This window comes from Mustela nivalis (assembly GCF_964662115.1).
Source record: "Mustela nivalis genome assembly, chromosome: 9".
Lineage (NCBI taxonomy): Eukaryota > Metazoa > Chordata > Mammalia > Carnivora > Mustelidae > Mustela > Mustela nivalis.
Window position 1 is genome coordinate 61,025,750 of NC_139028.1, and position 18,792 is coordinate 61,044,541.

The 18,792-nt window shown below is 38.3% G+C and overlaps 1 protein-coding gene across 41 annotated transcripts in view; it reads right to left on the reverse strand.

The window, feature by feature from the left end:
• Positions 1-18,768, reverse strand: part of EMSY (EMSY transcriptional repressor, BRCA2 interacting) — a 93,243-nt gene extending 74,475 nt beyond the window's left edge. For 5 of the 41 annotated variants that reach the window (XM_082749603.1, XM_082749594.1, XM_082749623.1 and 2 more), the window contains exons 1-8: positions 18,359-18,505; positions 16,528-16,636; positions 11,109-11,208; positions 9,526-9,600; positions 8,148-8,189; positions 4,738-4,913; positions 2,968-3,120; positions 354-613 (exon numbers count right to left, since the gene is read on the reverse strand). In XM_082749603.1, the coding sequence (XP_082605729.1) occupies positions 354-613; positions 2,968-3,120; positions 4,738-4,913; positions 8,148-8,189; positions 9,526-9,600; positions 11,109-11,208; positions 16,528-16,597 (876 nt within the window). In that variant the 5' untranslated portion in view covers positions 16,598-16,636; positions 18,359-18,505. Of the gene's footprint in view, positions 1-353; positions 614-2,967; positions 3,121-4,737; positions 4,914-8,147; positions 8,190-9,525; positions 9,601-11,108; positions 11,209-16,527; positions 16,637-18,358 lie in introns of all 41 variants that reach the window. The other 36 variants (XM_082749607.1, XM_082749622.1, XM_082749602.1 and 33 more) reach the window with 18 other exon arrangements.
• Between the last annotated feature and the right edge of the window lie 24 nt (positions 18,769-18,792).

Sequence of the window (18,792 nt, forward strand, 5' to 3'; positions counted from 1 at the left end):
AAACTGAGTTCCTAAAGGTAAAGTTATCCATATACAGGTTAAAAAAATCTACATTTTCATTTTTTTCCCAAATGGCATTACAGTAATAAAACAGAACAAGTCTTAGAAGTATGACATCTGCTGGCTGTGTGACATTAGACAAGTCATTTGTCATCTCTGAGCCTTGTTTACAAAAAGTGAATTAGTAATATCTATCCCAAAGCTTTCTGTGGAGAAATAAAGAAACCTGATCATTCCCAGCATAATGCCAAGCACATAGTAAGCACTCGGTGCACGTTTGTTCAATCTGAATCATACTGACTGAAAGAGATGGAAACAGCAATTGGCAGACAGAGACTCCCTCCTTCACATACCTTCTGTGTTGTTGTGTTTGTCGTCTGTGTTGATGGTTTGGTGAAGGTTATTTTCACAGGAGACATGTGGGGTGGTAAGGAGTTGGCAATGCTCTGCATGATGTTGCTCATCTTGGGACTGCCACTCACAGGCACAGTGATAGTCTTTGAGACCGGAACAACAGCCTTTGGAACGTCCTTTAGGACAACGGGGGAGGAGCTAGAAGAATTTGTTCGCCTTCGTTTTCTGGGTTTTTCATCTTCATCTGAACAGCTAACACCTGAAAGGAAATGACAGTTTTGTTGTACTTATCACTATCTAACGCTGCATTTTATACTTCATTTTAAGTCTTTGTGTCATCAGCTGTCCTTGACCTCTCTCCCTTTGCCTCAAGCCCAACCAAACAGTAAGTTCTATCAATCCTCCCTCAGAATTTTTCTCTGAATCCCTTTCCTTCTTTCTCTAACACTATGGCTATGTCAGGCCTTCTTATCCCCAGCCTGTATTTTAGCAACCTCCTAAAAGGTGTCCATGCTTCCAACCCTCCATCCTGCTGTCAGTTATAGAATCTTATATCTAATGGTGTCAATGCTTTGCTTTAAATCCTTAAGTAGTTTTTATCTCCCTACAAGAAGAGGCACTTAAATCATTACTACATCATTCAAGGTTCTATAGCTTTCCAAGAATACAAACACAAGTCTTAACTGCAGAGGTCCACTAATATGTGCTTTTTTTTTGAGAAATATAGTACATTACTGTAAATGTTTCTCTTTCTCGTATGATTTTCTTAGTAACATTTTCTTTTCTCTAGCTTACTTTATTGTAAGAATACTGTACATAACACATATACGAAATACATACTAGTCAACTGTTTATGTTACCAGTAAGACTTCTGGCCCACTGTTGACTATTAGTAATTAAGTTTTTGCAGAGTCAAGTTATATGCAGATTTTTGACTGTACAGGGAGTCAGCGTTCCTTAGTCCCACATTGCTCTAGGGCCAACTATACCCTATTCTACCCAACCCTGTGCACCCCTGTAATCCCGATACACTGAACTGCTCACGATTCCCCAAAGCCACCTTACCACATTCTACCCAACCAGACTCTCCAAACACTATTGTTCTTTGGGGAATACTACCTACCAACAATGAACTCTTCATCATCCTGCAAATCATCGCCTCAGTGATGTTCTCCCTTACTCCTCTAAGCAAAACTAATCCACATCTCCTCTGAGCTTAAGCACTTTGTATATTCTCTTCTGTATCACTTACCCCATGGCACTGTAGCTGTTGGTCTGCATATTTCCCATTATTAAGGGGCTCCCAGATGGCAATGACTAAGACTTATTGGTTTGTTTCCCTGGCAAGTGCCTTGTACATATGAAGTTAGATTAATGAATGATTATATCTCCAACTAATGTTGCCTGTGTGACTTCTGAGAATAAAGCAATCAACTTCCCATTACTTTAAACAACATTTTAAGTTTAAAGGTTTCCTTGGGTTTGGGATTCACTCTCAATGTTTTAAAAAATGGTTAAAAAGAAAAAAAAAAAGTAGATTGTGGGGCACCTGACTGGCTCAGTCAGAAGAGCATACAATGATCTCAGGGTTGTGAGTTCGAGCCCCATGTTGGGTATAGAGATTACCAAAACAAACAAACAAAAAAACAGATCTCTTCCAATCACCTTGGCTCAATCTACAGAAATCAGAAACTTAACAGTTCCAGATTCTTAGTTTTCTTCGTTATGAACTAAAGCCTCAACTATTTTTGCAGACTTTAAAAAAAAAAAAAAATCAAGTGAGAAACATAAAACCTTGCAACATACACAGGAAATCTCTACAGACAAAAACAAGTATACAGCAGGACTTATGGAATTGCTAATAAAATGTAACTCCTTACAAACTTATACCTTCATTTTTAGACTTTAATTTGAATAAGGCTGACAAAGACCTAAAATCATTCCTAAAACAGCAACTCTACCTCTAAAAGTTACAAAGAAATCAGGTTTATCGCCATATTGAGAAAAATGAAACTCAAATGTTAGTAATCTCCAGCTGATAACAAAAGTAAAGCAATACTGACATAACAGACACTAAAACCAAAACATGATCTGGTCTCTACACTGTTTCACAGGAGAGAATCAAGGGGTTAAAAACTGTAAAATAAACTTCAAAAGCTTACAGTCAACTAGAAATATAAAAGATGGACTCTCTAGAACGTAGCACTGAATGTAACAGTTGGATGATATGCTATATAAATAATTTTTTAAAGAACATTACAGAGATTACAATTATAGGAGTAAATGCTGAATAAATCACATAAGCACATTTCTTCAGTTTCCATTCACATTTCTATTCCATGACAACAAAAATAAGTGAATATTTGGAGGATAGCACTGTTCAAGACAGATTTCCCATGAAGAACAAAAAAAGTCATTTCTCAACCCCCAGAACTGATTAAAAAGCAATATATACCTAGTCACATGTAAAGAAAGGAATTTACAACCTTCAAAAACTAACCACTGCTAATAGCCAGTGGACCGATGATTTAATCCAGGAAGGCAGATCTAATTGGAGCCTATATTGCAGCATTTAGCCAAGATGGCCCTGATAACACTGAGAATATCACTTACTTTTGACATAAACAGTACTTCCACTTGGCAAGACAACTACATTGGAGGCAGGACTGGCAGGTCTTGGAGACTTAACCGTTGCTATGCTGCCACTTGGAACAGGGGTAGAGGTTGGGGTTGACGTGGTACTTGTGTAGGAATAGCAAACCACTACTGAAGGAACGATAAGAAAGTTTGCTGTTAACTTTCACCAAAACTGTCCACGCATATACAGAAAAGTAATTTTTTTTTTTTTACTGCAGGCCAATTTTAACATTTTCATGTGATCAGAAGTTAGAGGCCATTACGAGGTATTAGGTCCACTAAGTTAAAAGGTATTAATAACCCTTCCTGAAAATCATCACTTCACTGGGTTTTACTCAAGTATTTAACAGCTGGTCTACAGGTGACATCGCCAATGGAAAAGAGCACAATTATAAAGAAATCAAGTTTAAAACTATACTGAGAAAAATAAAAATAATTTTTCATTCACGGCAAGAGTTAGACAAAAGGCAAGTACTTGTACTCCCTTTTTCATACTGACAGCAGCACAAATGATGGAGTGATGCGTAATTTTTCCCTAACCATGGCAATTTCCAAGTTGGCTACTGGGGGGAACCACAGCAAGGTTACTTTATTATAAAACAACTTATAGTCACTTGCCATCCGAGCAGTACCACAATAACTCAACTAAATCACAACATCATATGTCAATTTCTTGAATGACAACAAGAAGGAAGAATAGTTCGTAAGACACCATTTACTGATAACATGCATTACACTAAATCCTTCTCCAAATATTAGCACGAATTCTCATACCACCACATCCTCATTTTAAAGATGAGGAATCTAGGGTTCACAGAAACTTAAGTTGCTGGAGGTTATATAGCTAAGAAATGGCTAACTAGGACTCAGAGGCAGATGTGACTACTGGAAATCCTATATTCTTTTCACTTTACCAGATAGCTGGTGGATAGAAAAGGTAAAAGAAAGAAGAGAGAAAGGTAACTCTCCTACAACAAAGAAAACAGGATTTTGTATATTGGTACCTGTCTCTCTCTAAATATAGCTTCCTGTAGTAGAAAACAGAGCCTGGCATGCATGAAGTGTCTCCTTTTGCTCCACAATCCACCGCTAGTCAAGAAACGACAATTCCCTAAAGTAATCTGACAACTTCATTATTTTCAGGGTTACTTTCAAGCAATACCAAACTAAGCTACTAGAATCAATCTGAATACAAGCTCTCGAATTTAATATTAGTCTTGGAGATCTCAAGAGAATTCAAGTAAAGCACATACCAATTACTAGATTAAATAACAATAAAAAAAGCCTTCTCCTCTGCCAGGTAATCCCTAATAGCTTCAGAACACTGACTAGAACAGAGAAACACCATATACCACTTACTCCAGAAGATAAAATAGAGATTTATTGTCTAAGTAATCAGTTAGGCATCTTTCCCCAGCAGGTAAGTGATTTCCATCCTTTTTTTTCTATATCACCCATTAAGACCTTTTCTGTACTTCTCACAAAATACGCTGATATCAAAAATTCTCTCCAAAAAGGCTTTTGCAATTTTCTGATTAATAGAATTCACACTTTGAATAAAAGGGAGATTTAGTTTTGGCTGAGACTAAAAACTTAGCAGTTTCTAGTTTCAGAGTAAGAGCTGCTTACTGTGTTTTTGTAACCTTCATACACTGGAATTTAAAAACAGATGAAAAACAGGATACCTTTCCTTGAAGAATCTGAGAAAAGTCATCTCTACATATAGAAGTACAGTTTTCTACTCACCTTCCTTGCTTCCGGTTTCTGCAGGCACTGGAAGAGATGCATTGTGCTGGATAGCTGCATTGGCAACAGCGTTAGCTGTTACCGTGAAGGCGGTTTGGGGAACCAACCGGGGCATCAGTGGAACCAAGCGACGACCCTCAATGGACCATTCTGAAGAGCTATTAGGTCCAGACATACTAAACAAAAAAGAAAATGCTGCTACAAGGGTTCTCAATCACTAAAAATGAATCAACTATTTTCTCAAGCAAATATAACTTTTTAAATTATAAAAACTATCCTGAGTGAATAGGAGAGACTTTATTTTAAGCAAGCAAAATCAAAATTATGAATAATTATCAGAATTCAAGGGATTTCACACACAAAGTTCTTACACATTTTATTCTAGAATCTAAATCTTATAATTAACACAACTGAAACTACCAAAGAATGTTTTATGCCTTCTAAATATTGAACTTGTTTTCATTACTTTAAATCTGGCATTGCTAATGAAAACTAGTACTCAACTACTTTTAGACTTAATTTTGTAATTCAACTAAAAAGATAAAAGGTATTTATAATTTTTAAGATTAGATTTCAATAATTGAGGATAGAATTCACTGAATCTTTGCAAAAATGATCTAACTGCCTGCATGGCCAGAGGTTCTAAGGCTTTCAAACAAGGGAAACTGAGGCAGTAAACGAGGGAGACCAAGTATGGAGGGAGAAAAGAGGGCTGTATATATAACTGCATGTGTCATTGATGGTGTGTTATATTAGTATCCTTCCTATTAAAAAATAAACTAGATCACTACTTTAATTTTACTTATACCACTCTTAAGAAATATTTGAGACCACTGAACTATCCCCGTAAGTAGACACTATTCTGTTTCTCTCCTCTAAAAACTGGAGTGAATTTTATCCCAGGAATCCAACTGAAATATGGTTGAAATATGAAAAGACAATTGTGTCACTTCTCTTGATTTGGCTTCACAAAAGGCAGTTGCATCACTTCTCCTAATGATTAGTGTGTCAAGGTGTAAAATATACCCAGAATCAGTTAATCAATCTCTTTACTACATCAGAAATATTTCTGTACCTTTTCCAAACCAAGGATTCTACAACCCAATCTAAGGCCGAAGAGCTGAAATGTCCACTGATTCTTCATATTTAGAGAGCATACACAAAAGCCCTTGTTAGTGGATAATGGAATAATGATAATGACGATGATGATGATTATGGTAGTTAACATCAACTAAGCACTATTTTAAACATTTTCTATGTATTAACTCATAATTCTCTCAATAATCCTATGAAATTGGTAATATTATTATCTCCATTTTGTGGATGGAAAAACTAAATCACTGGAAGGTTAAATAACTTCCTAAGTTCATACACTTTTGCTGAATGGAACAAATAAATTACTTTACAACTTAAGATTTACTTTCAGTTCAGAAAGGAATTTCTAGTTGATGAATCTAGTTGGGTTACTATAAGAAATCTGTAAACTATTTAACCAGTCCTACCTAAAACGAGGGAAAGAAGAGTTCCTAAAACCCCAATTAACTCCATAAATTTATCATCACATAATCTCCAATTTGACACTAGTTATGAAATAGAGAATGGTATAAATAAGAGAAACAGAAATGGGCTTTGGTTAACTGTCAAAGGAAAAAATTCTAAAAGCTATTTAGTGTTTTCTGACTCCTGTTTTGCTATCATTTTATTAGAACATCACTAGTAAATTTGCTAGGTGATTGTTTACACACAAATAAAGTGATGTCTACACTTACCTGGTGCATTGCTTAAATGGTGGCAGAAATTATGGAAGATTGAAACACATGAATATTTGCTATTGAAAAGACAGAATTTGCAGTGCAAAAGACAGAACTGCAACTTTTTAAAAAATCTGCAAATCTTCCAAATTTCTACTCATGCAAACATGCTCAAACTTTTTTTAAGTGAGTGAAAAATTATGTTAGATTAAGAAATTCCTATTTGCTTAGTAATGAGGGTGTAAATATGCATTAGTTGCACAAATCATCTTAACTGAATTTTACATCTTACTCGGGGGCTTCCCTGGAGCCCCTAAGTTTCAATATAAAGATCGCTTCCCTATTTAGATTAAGAATGGCAAGGGAGGGTAGAAACCTTGCTCCAGACCCTTCCCTGAGAAATCTAACAAGATACTAATGAAACTACCTTGGCCCTCATATCCTTTGCAGTGCACCAGCAAAAAAAAAATCTTTACCCTCACACAGAAACTCACACACAGTAGCCTATGAATGTCCAGCTTATGGGGAAGGAGTTTAAAAGAACAGTAATTCCAGATAGCCACTTTCTTTGAATGTTAGAGACAGTACTGGCAGGGGGGTGGGGGCACAATTAAAAACTCTGAAGCCCCTTTGGCATTCCAGGCTTTTAATATTATAATATTCTGACATGTTTCAAACTGAATTCGAGTATCAAACTTAAAAAATGGTCTGGTGCCAAATAATAAACACGTGTTATGTTTCCAGCCATAAGCAAGGCTTTTCTTTGATCCCAGAAACCCAGCTCCTTTTGTTTCCACCTCCTTTGTGCTCAATCTTCTCGGCTTTCTCTTCACCTTTCAACCACATTCCTTCTGGCCTAAGCTGCGATTTTGAGTGGGGGAGGGAAGGGCGAGGGGAAGAGAATGTAGTCAGCTCACATGCATTCCCCTTGGCTCCGGTCGCTTTTTTCAGGCTCAGAGTATGAGGCCATCCTATAGATAATCTTTGGATTTAGATTCTGTTACTACTTCTGAAGGAAAGAAGGCAGAGGAGGTATAGAGAATAAGGGATCTATGCCTTCCTCACCACTCCACACTCACCAACCCCTGGGCTCAACAAGTAAAATACGACACCTAGTCAAACTAAAACCACAGCATAAAATATTAAAACAGGAGTACAGAAAGACCTAAGAATCTTTTAAAATTATATGCTGAAGTAAACTCTTCAGAAAATTAAATTCATGTATTAAAGAAATCAGAAAGGAGAGAAAAAAGGAAACACAGGCAGATAAAAGCCAACTCTCAATTATCCATGCTAATAGAGAGAGGAGGGAAAGGGAGAGGTCAAACAGATTAAAGAAATCCATATATTATCCAAAAATACTTTGGTAAATACTTGTAAATTCTTCCACCAAGCCATTTCCAGGTCAACTAACAAGTAGTAAAATGACTAATTAAAATTTTCACCTCCTCTCCCTTCCCACCCTCTGACTAGAGGTACTCCCAAGCAGCAAAATGGCTAAAGGGTGGGCAGTATTAGGAGGGGGAGGAGGGGAAGAGAAGGAAAAGCAGAGGGCACGGTTAATTCGTAAATGGGAATATGTGCCCCTGAATAATTGAGAGCTTCAATTTTGAAATAATACAAGAAAAAGCCTGAAATAATAATAACCTATTTGCATACCTGTAACTTGGTCTTTCACCCAAATATAAGGATAAATTCATTCTTTAAAGGGGAAAAAAGGAAAAGGAGACTAAATAAATGTTATCCTTTAAGTATGAAACTGATGCATCAACTTACAACTAATTGCCCCACAACATTTCTCCAGTGCTTTTACGGTACTAACTGTCTCTAAGTGCCTCTGAATGTTAAGCTATTGTTTACTACGTTATTATCTAGCACATAAGTTTCCTATTACCATCTCAAATTAGAATCTAGGTTCAGTCATTATTTTTAGAGCAACCCAATTCAAAAGTTTAGAGCAAATTAAAGAAGGAACACATTAATATTTGAATGGTTCAACCATGTTGGCCTGACAACTAAATACTTAATGTCTCTACTGGAAAAATTCCAAACTTCTACAGTGCATACATACCCACCACTGAAAAACCTCAAAATCCAGATACCTAAGCTTTCTAACTACACAGTTAAAAAGGTAGCACCCCATTTTATAAGTTAAGTAAAATGAGGAACAACGAAGCACAACATGAAGCTAATGAATCTGCAGTGTCAATTCAAACACTGCCAACTGGTTTAAACACACTATTGATCACATTATGGAAATGCACTGAATTTTTTCCTTTAGTTTTATTTCACATTAAAACATAAAAATTTAAAAAAATGAATTATACTGTAATAAATCTTATTTTTAATGAAATGTTCCTGTCATCTTGCATTAACATTTAAGGATAATTTGTTTCTTTCTATTCTTTAGGAGGCACTATCTCCATACAATGTTTGATCCTTGCCCATAGTCCTCCACCCCACTTCACCCCCCCATCTATCACATAGTTATAATGATCTGAAAATAATTTGATAAGAATCCTTCATAATTTTATTTTGTTGGCTTTTTTAAAGTAAATTAAGATATATTCATATTTCTTAAAAGTAGACCATATATTCTTACAATCTTTTTTCTGACTCTCAAAATACATGAAATATTAGTTATAAAGAAAATATATAATACCTCTTTATAAAGCAATATGTATACCACATACCATTACAAAAGAACCTCTAAGGGGCTGTCAAATGAGGGGAGCATACTACTTTATTACTGAACTTTGCTTTAAGTAAGCAAATCATCTGCTAAACTGTGGTGGTCTTTTATCCAGAGATCACATTATAACTGGATTTGACCTGAGTACTTAAAGCTTGCCTAACCAAATGCAAAAACATAACCAACTGAATAAACAGTTAACACCTCTATGGTCAGGATCCCTGAGTAAAGAAATATTACTATTAAGATAAAGGACTCAGGAATCTGCTATACAACAGGAAGACTGCTTCAAAACTATGTTATACTACGTCATAAAAATCAGGGGTTGTATGACTAATGGCTTACTTATGTGCAATTGTTGTTAACCGTTCATCGTTTACTGCTCTCCGAACTTCAGCACGGTGGCGCTCTGTTGAGATGCTATGAAAAAAAATAGCCATTATAGAACTCTGCCAAGCAGGCAGCTCTTTTCTATATTTTTATTAATGTTTAAGTCAACATTTTGTTTGGGGAAGAGGGGAGACAAGATTGATTTGTGAAAAGATATAGACGGGGCCTAATATATGTCTTCAGATGCTTTAATTCAGATCATAGGAAAGGGTTCAAAGTGATTCTGTGTAACTGCAGAAAGAATTAGTTGCAAATTAGAAATCACAGGAAGACAAATCAGCTTGGTAGCAAGTCATTACTTCCAAAACGCAGCAGAAATGTCAGACCATGTTCAAGATTAGCAGAGGTTCCTGTTATCTAAATATGCAAACAGCCACTGAATGACCCGTAATTGTGGTTACTGAGATGTTGGCACTTAGAGGCAAGTCTTCTAAAGTTCTTTCTAAAGCTTAAGAATCTATAATTTTATGTTCAGTGAATATAATAAAGAAACAAAAGTGGCAAGATAATCTGTTTCCTGTGGTTATATGCTATGAAATTTGACACCAAGACATTACTCCCCTACTCAACACTTCAGCTGTATGTCTTCTACATTACACTGTTACCATTCCAGTCAAAATGTGCAGATATTGATCCTGACTAAATGAACGTAAAGTTAATACTAAAAAAGTGAAAAGAGGCTACACCCATTCCACTAGTAAATATTCAGTAAAATGAATAACCACTCTTCAAATTGTAATCTTTACTGCTTAAGCTAAATCTGTATCATGGACTAAAATATAAAATAGGTAAGGGGCTGAAAAGCAGATTTATGGGGAACCAGAAACAACAAACAAAAAATTATATATAAACCATTAAAAATGAAGACAATAAGATTAAGGATTTAACTTAATAATATCCCTATATTAATATTATCCCTATATTAATGTTTCCATAGATAGGAAACAACTTCTTTCTCTATTTTCATTAAAAAAAAAAAGAACGGGACAAAATGGTTTTAAATGTAGATAGGAAACTTCAGTTAAAACAGTATTTTCGGAGAAAGCTCAAGATGTCAGAATGGATCAAGACAGGTATCAAAGAATTCCACTCACTAGAATTTTTTAATGGATTCAAGTGCCACTCTAGCAGGAAAATGAGGTATAAACTATCTGTAGGGCTATGACTATTTCAAAACCACCCATTTCTATAAATTAAGATAATAACTTCCTAGTATGTCCTTCTTCCCTCCCAACAAATGACAATGGGCCACTCCAAGTCTTCAGATCTTGTTGCTACCAGGTCTTCTTCCCTTCACCCATGTCAAAAATACCTCCCCTTCCCAGGTGACCAAAACCTAAGATAACCTGCTTTAAACCCTTTCTGGTTACAGAATAAATGATAAATTACATAACTTTCTGTAAAAAGCACACAATTAGGATGAACTAAAGTACCAACAACCTGAACAACTCTGTCTTCAACTTGAGAATGAAAAGTATTAAAACTCCTCAAAATGAAATTTCTAGAGTCACATCTCACAAACTTTTATGATAATTTACCTAAGAACTTTTGAGAGTTCTCCAAGAAGATCTTTCTTTTCCTTGGTGAGATCCCCCTGTGCCCGAAGTGCACTGATAACTCCAGCATATGCCTCCAATTCTAGAAGAAGAAAATTATTTTATCAAGATAGGCCTTCAATATTTTAATAGTGTGGCTACATATAGTGAAACTTCAGGGCAAAAAAACCTAGAAATCAATAAAAAAAAATCAACACAAAATTTTTAAAGTTCCTCTCAAAAATGTTATCTAAGAGCACTGATTAAAATGTGGCTTTTATAATTGTATATCTTTTTTTTATTGTGTCACAGAAGTCATGTGTACAAAATGTTTAGGTAGAAAAATCTAATGGTAAGTATTTTATCTCACACATTATCACTGAAGAACATGTAATTCTGATGCTACCAACAATTGGGAACAGGCTCCAAGTGATACAAGGCTGTTAAGAGAAATTTTTAGCTTTACTGACAGGTTACCTACAATGACCAATCCTTGAAATAATTCCTTAGTCCTGCCTAGAATTCAAACTACGTTCTACCTCCCTCCTGGGGTTGAGAATACCATGAGTACAGCACAGTAGAAAACTCCTAGAACAAGAGTCAAATGACCAGATTCTGGCTCCAGCATTCCCACTTACTAGTTGTGTGACCTTGGGCAAGTTCTTTCTCACTCTTGAACCTCAATTTCTTTATCTAGAAGGGACATCCACGGTATCTTCCAGATCTAAGATCCTCTGCATCTACGATCGAAATGACTGAGACCAGTTAGGAAACATGAGTTGCTCTTATAGCAGCCAACATATAATATACTGAACCCTAATGCCAGACAGTTTCATTTCACTATCTTTCCACAGCAATAACCATTATGAAATGAAACTGCCAGTCTCCAATACTGGTTAAAATATAAAAGCAAAAAGTCCTCACTGGCTCCCAATGAACCATGCCTGCCTCCCAGCACACTCCTTGGGAACTGTACTACTTTTGAATACTCCCTTCCCACACTGACTCTGGGCTTGGCATGTGACTTGCCCTGGCCAGTGGAACATCAGCATACATAATGCAAACATTATGTATGAAGCTCACTAACATTTGCCTGCAGGGCCTTGCTCTCTCTTTTGAGATCTCTCTTGAGATAACCCAAGCTGCAAAGAAGCCCCGGATAAAAGCCACATGGAGAGAGGCCCAGCCATCTGAGCTAAGCCCAGCAAACCAGCTAACATACCAGCTGAATACGCCACATGAGAGAGCTCGGGCAAAACCAGTAACCACAGAATCAAAAGAAATAATAAAATAGTCATTTTAAGCCACTAACACTATGAGACAGGTAAATCTAAGCAAACTAGAATGATGGGAATAAGTGTCCAAACTACAGTTATCTTCTTAGTCAATTCAAGCTGCTACTAGTATTTGGTATTTCCCAAGGCCTGATGCACAAATAATGAAGGTATACATATGTGCATCCTAGGTACTGCACCAATAATAAACAAGTATAGTTCATGTTATTCACAGTTCTGAGAGCCAAAAAAGAGTGAGCTGACTATATTAAACAGAAATGTCGATCCATGGGGTGTCTGGGTGGCTCAGTCAGTTGGGTGTCTGCCTTCAGCTCAGGTCGTGATCCCAGGTTCCTGGGATTGAGGCCCCACATCAGGTTCCCTGAGCAATAGGGAGTCTTGCTTATCCCTCTCCCCCTGCTCCTCCTCCCTGCTGGAAAGAAATGTCTGATCCAACTGAATTATCCCATGTGTAAACATTTTGCATATTCAATCTATGATGAATACTAGATGTTTCATGGAGTAGCTCTGGAAGAACAAAGCTTTCCTGCTCTTAGCATAGTGAAGAAAATACTTAGTACCAAGAAACATTTATTTCAGCTTTTATCAGGACCCAAAGTAAAGTTCAGAAAGACACTGGGAATAACCAACTAAGAAATCGCTATGCTAAAAGTTTACACCTCATTTATGGAATATTTTACTCAACAGGTCAGTACTGAGTCCCTTTATATATACCAGATAGTATGATAAATCCTGCCTTCAAGAAGTTAACTCCAGAATAAAGCTACAGTGAAACAAGTCATCAGACAATGATGATACAGTTTATAATACAGTGGTAAAAGCAAAGAGAAGAAACACACCACCCAGTCTAGAAGTATAAGCTTTCATCAGAAAGAGAAATGTGCTCTAAGCAATTAGAAAAAAAAATGCAAATATGCAGAAGGAATACATTAAAAGAGCAAATAATGTCTCATACAGACATCAAACTTCCTGGAACAGTCAGTGAATATTTTTGGAGTTCTACTTCAGTATAAGTAAAAATATGCCTGAACTTGGATAGTCACTAACTCAAACCAAACTTAACTGCACCTTACTACTACTACAAGGTACCATGGAGAATATCTACATGAATAAGACAAAGTCCCTATCCTCAAGGTCATTAAAATCAAAGAGACCTGTACATAGAAATAAAGAAGGAAAAAATGGAAAAGTAGTTTGGGACCAGACTAAGCCTCTAGTTCCAGGCTAAAAAGCTCTTATTTGTAGGACCCAGAGGTTGACTGAATGTGGAAGAACAGCAGAATGAAAGGAAACAGATTTTGTAGTCCGCAAGATATTTAGGTGAAGGGCAATACCATAAAAAGAAATGGAGAGGTCAGAGAGAGGAAATGGTATGAGAAAAAGAAAAAGAAGTTCACTTTTGGCCTATGCAATTTATGGTGATCAAGATACTACTTCAAAAAGAGTGAAATTAATCAGAGAAATGCAGCAAAGGTTTTTGACATTTCAAGTCTCAATCCAAGTCTAACTAAAAGGTCATGGACAAAAGTTAAGAGGTGGTAACCTCAGTTACCTCAGACCACAGTTATAGTCACACAATCTGAGGCACTTCCTCCATTCTCCAGAAATTCACTCATTGTAAAGAACATTTACTGACTTCCCAACTTCCCTGACATATGATTTCCATTTTGATGGGTATCCTCAGATTCTGACAAATATCAAACTTAATTGAATTTCTCATAGTTTTGGTGCCATTCTAATGGCACATAAATATAAGAGATACATGCAAACACCACGGAAAACAAAAAGATTCGCCAAATCACTCTATAAAGTACTCAACGTTCCACTTAAACAAATCAGCCATTCAATTATACTACAGTCCATGAAGCCCCAAGTAGGTGTTGTAACTGAGGAATGTTTTTTTTAAAATAAGGCATGGGAAAGGCAGGATAGAAAGAGGGAAGCATTTATCTATCACTGGCATGTTCAGTATAGTATTAAAAAAATTCTTGGGGTGCCTGGGTGGCTCAGTTATTAAGCATCTGCCTTCGACTCAGGTCATGTGGGATCGAGCCCCAAAAGGGCTCCCGGCTCAGCAGGGGGCCTGCTTCTCCCTCTCCCACCTCCCCTGCTGTTTTCCCTCTCTCCCCGTATCTCTCTGCCAAATAAATAAATAAAATCTTAAAAAAAAAATTCTTGATCTCAGTGTTTTTTATCTAAGTAAAATTTAAATGTTTAGCATTTTATGTTAAATGATTCATAACTATTTTTAAAAGAACAAAATTAACTGTTAAAATATTTTAAGTTAATTCTTAAGTACAGTACTTTCTCTTAACTTTGGAACGAGCGCTAGTGTTTGAAGGCAATTCAAAAGTTTCATTGTTATGATAATGAGCCAACGGGTGGGGAGGAAGTCTTTCTGCAAATCACTATCAGGACTCACCTCCCAAAGTGAAGGGTCATTGAAGATGACATTACCCTGTAGGAAGGCTGTTTTCTTTTGTATAGAAACAGCTCTCCCGCAATATTACCCACACAGCTCTGGCTAAAGTTAAGGATAAATTTAGACTTAAAGGTTACCATTTTTATATTTAAACATAATCTCTTGACTCAGGCCCCAAAAGCCCAGAAACTCTAATCCAATCTACTGTAGTTGGGATCTGTTCATCTGCAATTATTTTAGTTATGGAGTAAATAGCAGTCCAACTCGATAAATGGTAGATAGCAAGCAATAGCAATTGCATGCAAGTGTGTAGAAAATCATCCTCGAATTAGTACTAAAAGTTTGGATATAAGGTTAAAGGAAAAAAATGATAATGGATGACTGCCCAAAAAAGCTCTCTAAACATGCTAAAATACAATGCTAAGAAATAGTTTAAAATAAGAGAAATCCTCCCAGTGGCCTGATGGGAAATAAAAAAGAATGTTACTAGCAGACAGCACCAGGGCAGCTATGATTCAGATTTACACAAAAGAATTCCCAAGCAAGATTTCCTCTGAAGATTCTCCTGCAAATAATGTCTGAAAGCAACTGCTCTAAAACACTATACCCTCAGATGTCAAGCACTACGGTAGGACCCTTTTATATACAATGAATCCACATAACAAACTTATGAGGCAGATATTATGCTTTTTTTACAAAAATGTCAACACATTTAAGGAGATTAAATAAACTGTCCTTGATCCTGTGGGTCATTAGTGACAAGACCAAGACCCCAGGTCCCTCTGAATTCAAGGCCCACACTTTCCCCTTTAAAATTATAAACAAATAATTCATATCCACTTCCAAAACATTTAATGTTCTTTTTCAAATTATTTTTTCATTTACTGAGCACTCACTATGTGCTAGCCTGGGACTACAGTGGTAAAGAAGACACAAGGTCATTCTTGGACCTTAGAGTCTAAAGCATTCGTTCTCAAACAAGGATCTTCATTTGAGCCACAGAATATAAAAAATGATTTGAGTAATTTTCTCAAGAATAGTACAAAACTACAAAACTATTACCATTCTAAATGCATAAAAAGAAGTTACATACAATTCATTACATACAATGAATTAGGCTTGGGATTAGTGCTTAATTCTCTCCCTAAATGCTAGTTGAGAAAGAAACATAGAGAGTGTTTTATTACTGACTGTAAACATAATTTAGGAAAGTCAGCATAGTTAACATTTACTTAGAATTCAGAAACAGTCTATAATTCACACATACATTCATGAAGATTAAAATAATGCTAAAGACTGGAATCATATTCCCTGGGTTACAGTCCTGACTCCCTGACTTATTATCAGCATCATGTTGAATTCTAAACTTCAGTTTTATCATCTGTAATATGGAAACACACACATACACAAATACCCACCTTTCCCATTTAAGTGAGGATTAAATAAGATACTGAATGTAAAGAACTCTGAATAGCCCAGTACCCCTCAAGAACTCTGAGCTACTATTTTTATTATTATGGTCCATGCATCTACTACGTAAAAAAAGCACTATGCTAGGCAGTGAGGAAATAATGAGAAGATGAAAAGTACACCTCTAAAGAATTTCTAATGCAGCATGAGATAACATCCAGGCAAACAGCCATGACAAAAACAGAAAGGGAAAAGTATCATAGAAAGGTATAAACATCAAAAACGAAAATCGTACCCAATTTTCTAAGAATCCTTTTGCATTCATCCCTGCTGAGATCCAAAAGGGTTGGCCACACAACAGGCATTGCTGCTTCTTTTTGGTAGCCCCAAAGAGCTTGTCTTCCCTACCAAAACAAATGAAACAAAAATCAAATTACCAAAGTACATTCAAAGGCCACTTACCTGGAGATCCACACACTAAGAAGTAAAACCAGTAAGAACATCTCACAATCCTATTTCACTACCACACTTTCCAACTTCTGATAAATGAAGATCTAAGCAACCATTCCGCAGCTTATTATTCCAGCACAGGGCAATGGAAAGAGCACAGGCTTTAGGGTCAGACATCTCTAGTTTCTAGTTCCAGCTTTCAACTCACTGGCTGAGTGATCCTGGTAAAGTGGACTATCTGAAAAAAAGTTTTTCACATCTGTAAAACAGAAGTACTATCATCCAATCTGTTTAAGGATTAAAGAACAGTATGTGAAGTTCTTATGATAGTGGCTGGCATGCTGTTTAATAAATAGGTGCTACTACTCGTGTAACCTTGCCCAAGTTACCTGATTTGTGTCTGGTTTCTCACTTGCGAGTTACAAGAGATAAAACACATATACCTCCTACCACGTTACATGGGCTAATGGAACTTAACTAAAAACTTTCTTCTCAAGTCTTAACAATGAGCGATTAATTTACACTCTGTAGTCATTAAAGAATCATTTACCAAAAGTTTAGATGTCAGGAACTTACTTCATACTGGGAATTGCCTGGTCTAGAGGATAAAAAGACAAGAGCGCTGGGCGCTTGCACAATACCTGCTTTGCACCCGGTAGACCCAGTGTAAATATTTGTTAAGTAGATGAATGAAGATAGAGAAGAGTGGGTAAAATGAATGAGTAAGCGAGTGAGTGAGTGAGTGAAGGAGCCAGCTCAATGTCTAGTCGAGGAAACAGGCACCGAACCCTAATAACTGCTACATCCCATTCCAGGCACTGGGGCTCCTAACTCCAGCTCTGCGCCCGGAGTTGATCCCCACCCTCCCCCGACTTCCCATAGTCCTCTCAGCTACAAACCAAGCCAGAGCAAGGAGAACCGGACTGCGCGCCCCAGCCGGGAGGATGACATAAAGAAAAGGGGTGGGGAGGAGGAAGAAGGGGCAGAGCCAAAGGAATCCGCTCCCTCCACAGGCCAGTCCCCGCCCCCCGACAGGATCTTGGAGGCGGCCGGCGACCGCCCGAATCAAGCACCACGTCACGGCATCCCGACGCGTCCCCGCCAGCGCACCCCGCCGCGGGGCCGCAGCGCACTGGAAATCTGGGCAGCAGTAGCAGGAGCTCGCTCCGGAGCCGGGATCTCGAGTAATCCTTCCCCCACTCAAGTGTCAAGGAGGCGAGCCCGCCCCGCCCCCTCCCCAAACACGCACTCTCTCGCAGCACCACAACAAGAGCAGCCCGCCCACCCTCCTCACCGGTGCCGCTCAGCGCCAACCCCAATGTCAATCCCACTACCCAAACCCTTCAGGACCAGTAGCCGGTGTCAGGGGCCCCGGCCGGCATCAGCACCTCGCTCGCTCCCTCAGCGGAGAGGACAACGGAGAGAGTAGGCGCGCGGACAGCCAGACGGACGACCGAGACTCACCGGGAGGCTCCCAAAGCTGGACCCCGAGGATCCCAGCACCAGGCCTGCCAAAGTCCCCCTCAGCCCACCTCGGGGAGCCCCACGATCCCGTTAGGAGACAACGGAGGATGGGGCTGGGCGCCCCAAGCCGGGGACCAAATGGCTGGCCCGGCGCTCCTCCAGCCTGGCTAACCTGCCAGCTCTTCCCAGCACCCTATCTGAGAATCACGCACCTGCCCGGCCTTTCGGGGCTCATCTAAAAGGCTCCTCCGCCAAGACTAGGGAACACCAGGAATTGGGTTTGTTTGCGGTGCCTCAGAAGGGGCAAGATGGCGACAGGCATCAGGGCGCAAGCGCAGCCGCGCGCTGCCAGTCGGGAGGTGTAGTTCGCCTTTCCCGCCTTTCGGAGAGCGGACTCCAGAAGGCCTCCGTTCTCCCAGTCCCTCTTTTCCTCCGCGTTTTGAAAGGAAAGAGGAGACATCGCGGGAGGTTCTGGGAATTGTGGTCCGAAACCAAGCTCCCTTCTCTTTCGCTCTTGGTATGCTGTCATAGGCGCAAGGAAGGCCGGGATTGTAGTTTCCTTGGCTTCTCCTCCATACCCTCCTCGCGGGGTTCGCGCGCCTCTCCTCCGGCTGCTGTCTCCCAACCAATCAACTGCATTCTTTGC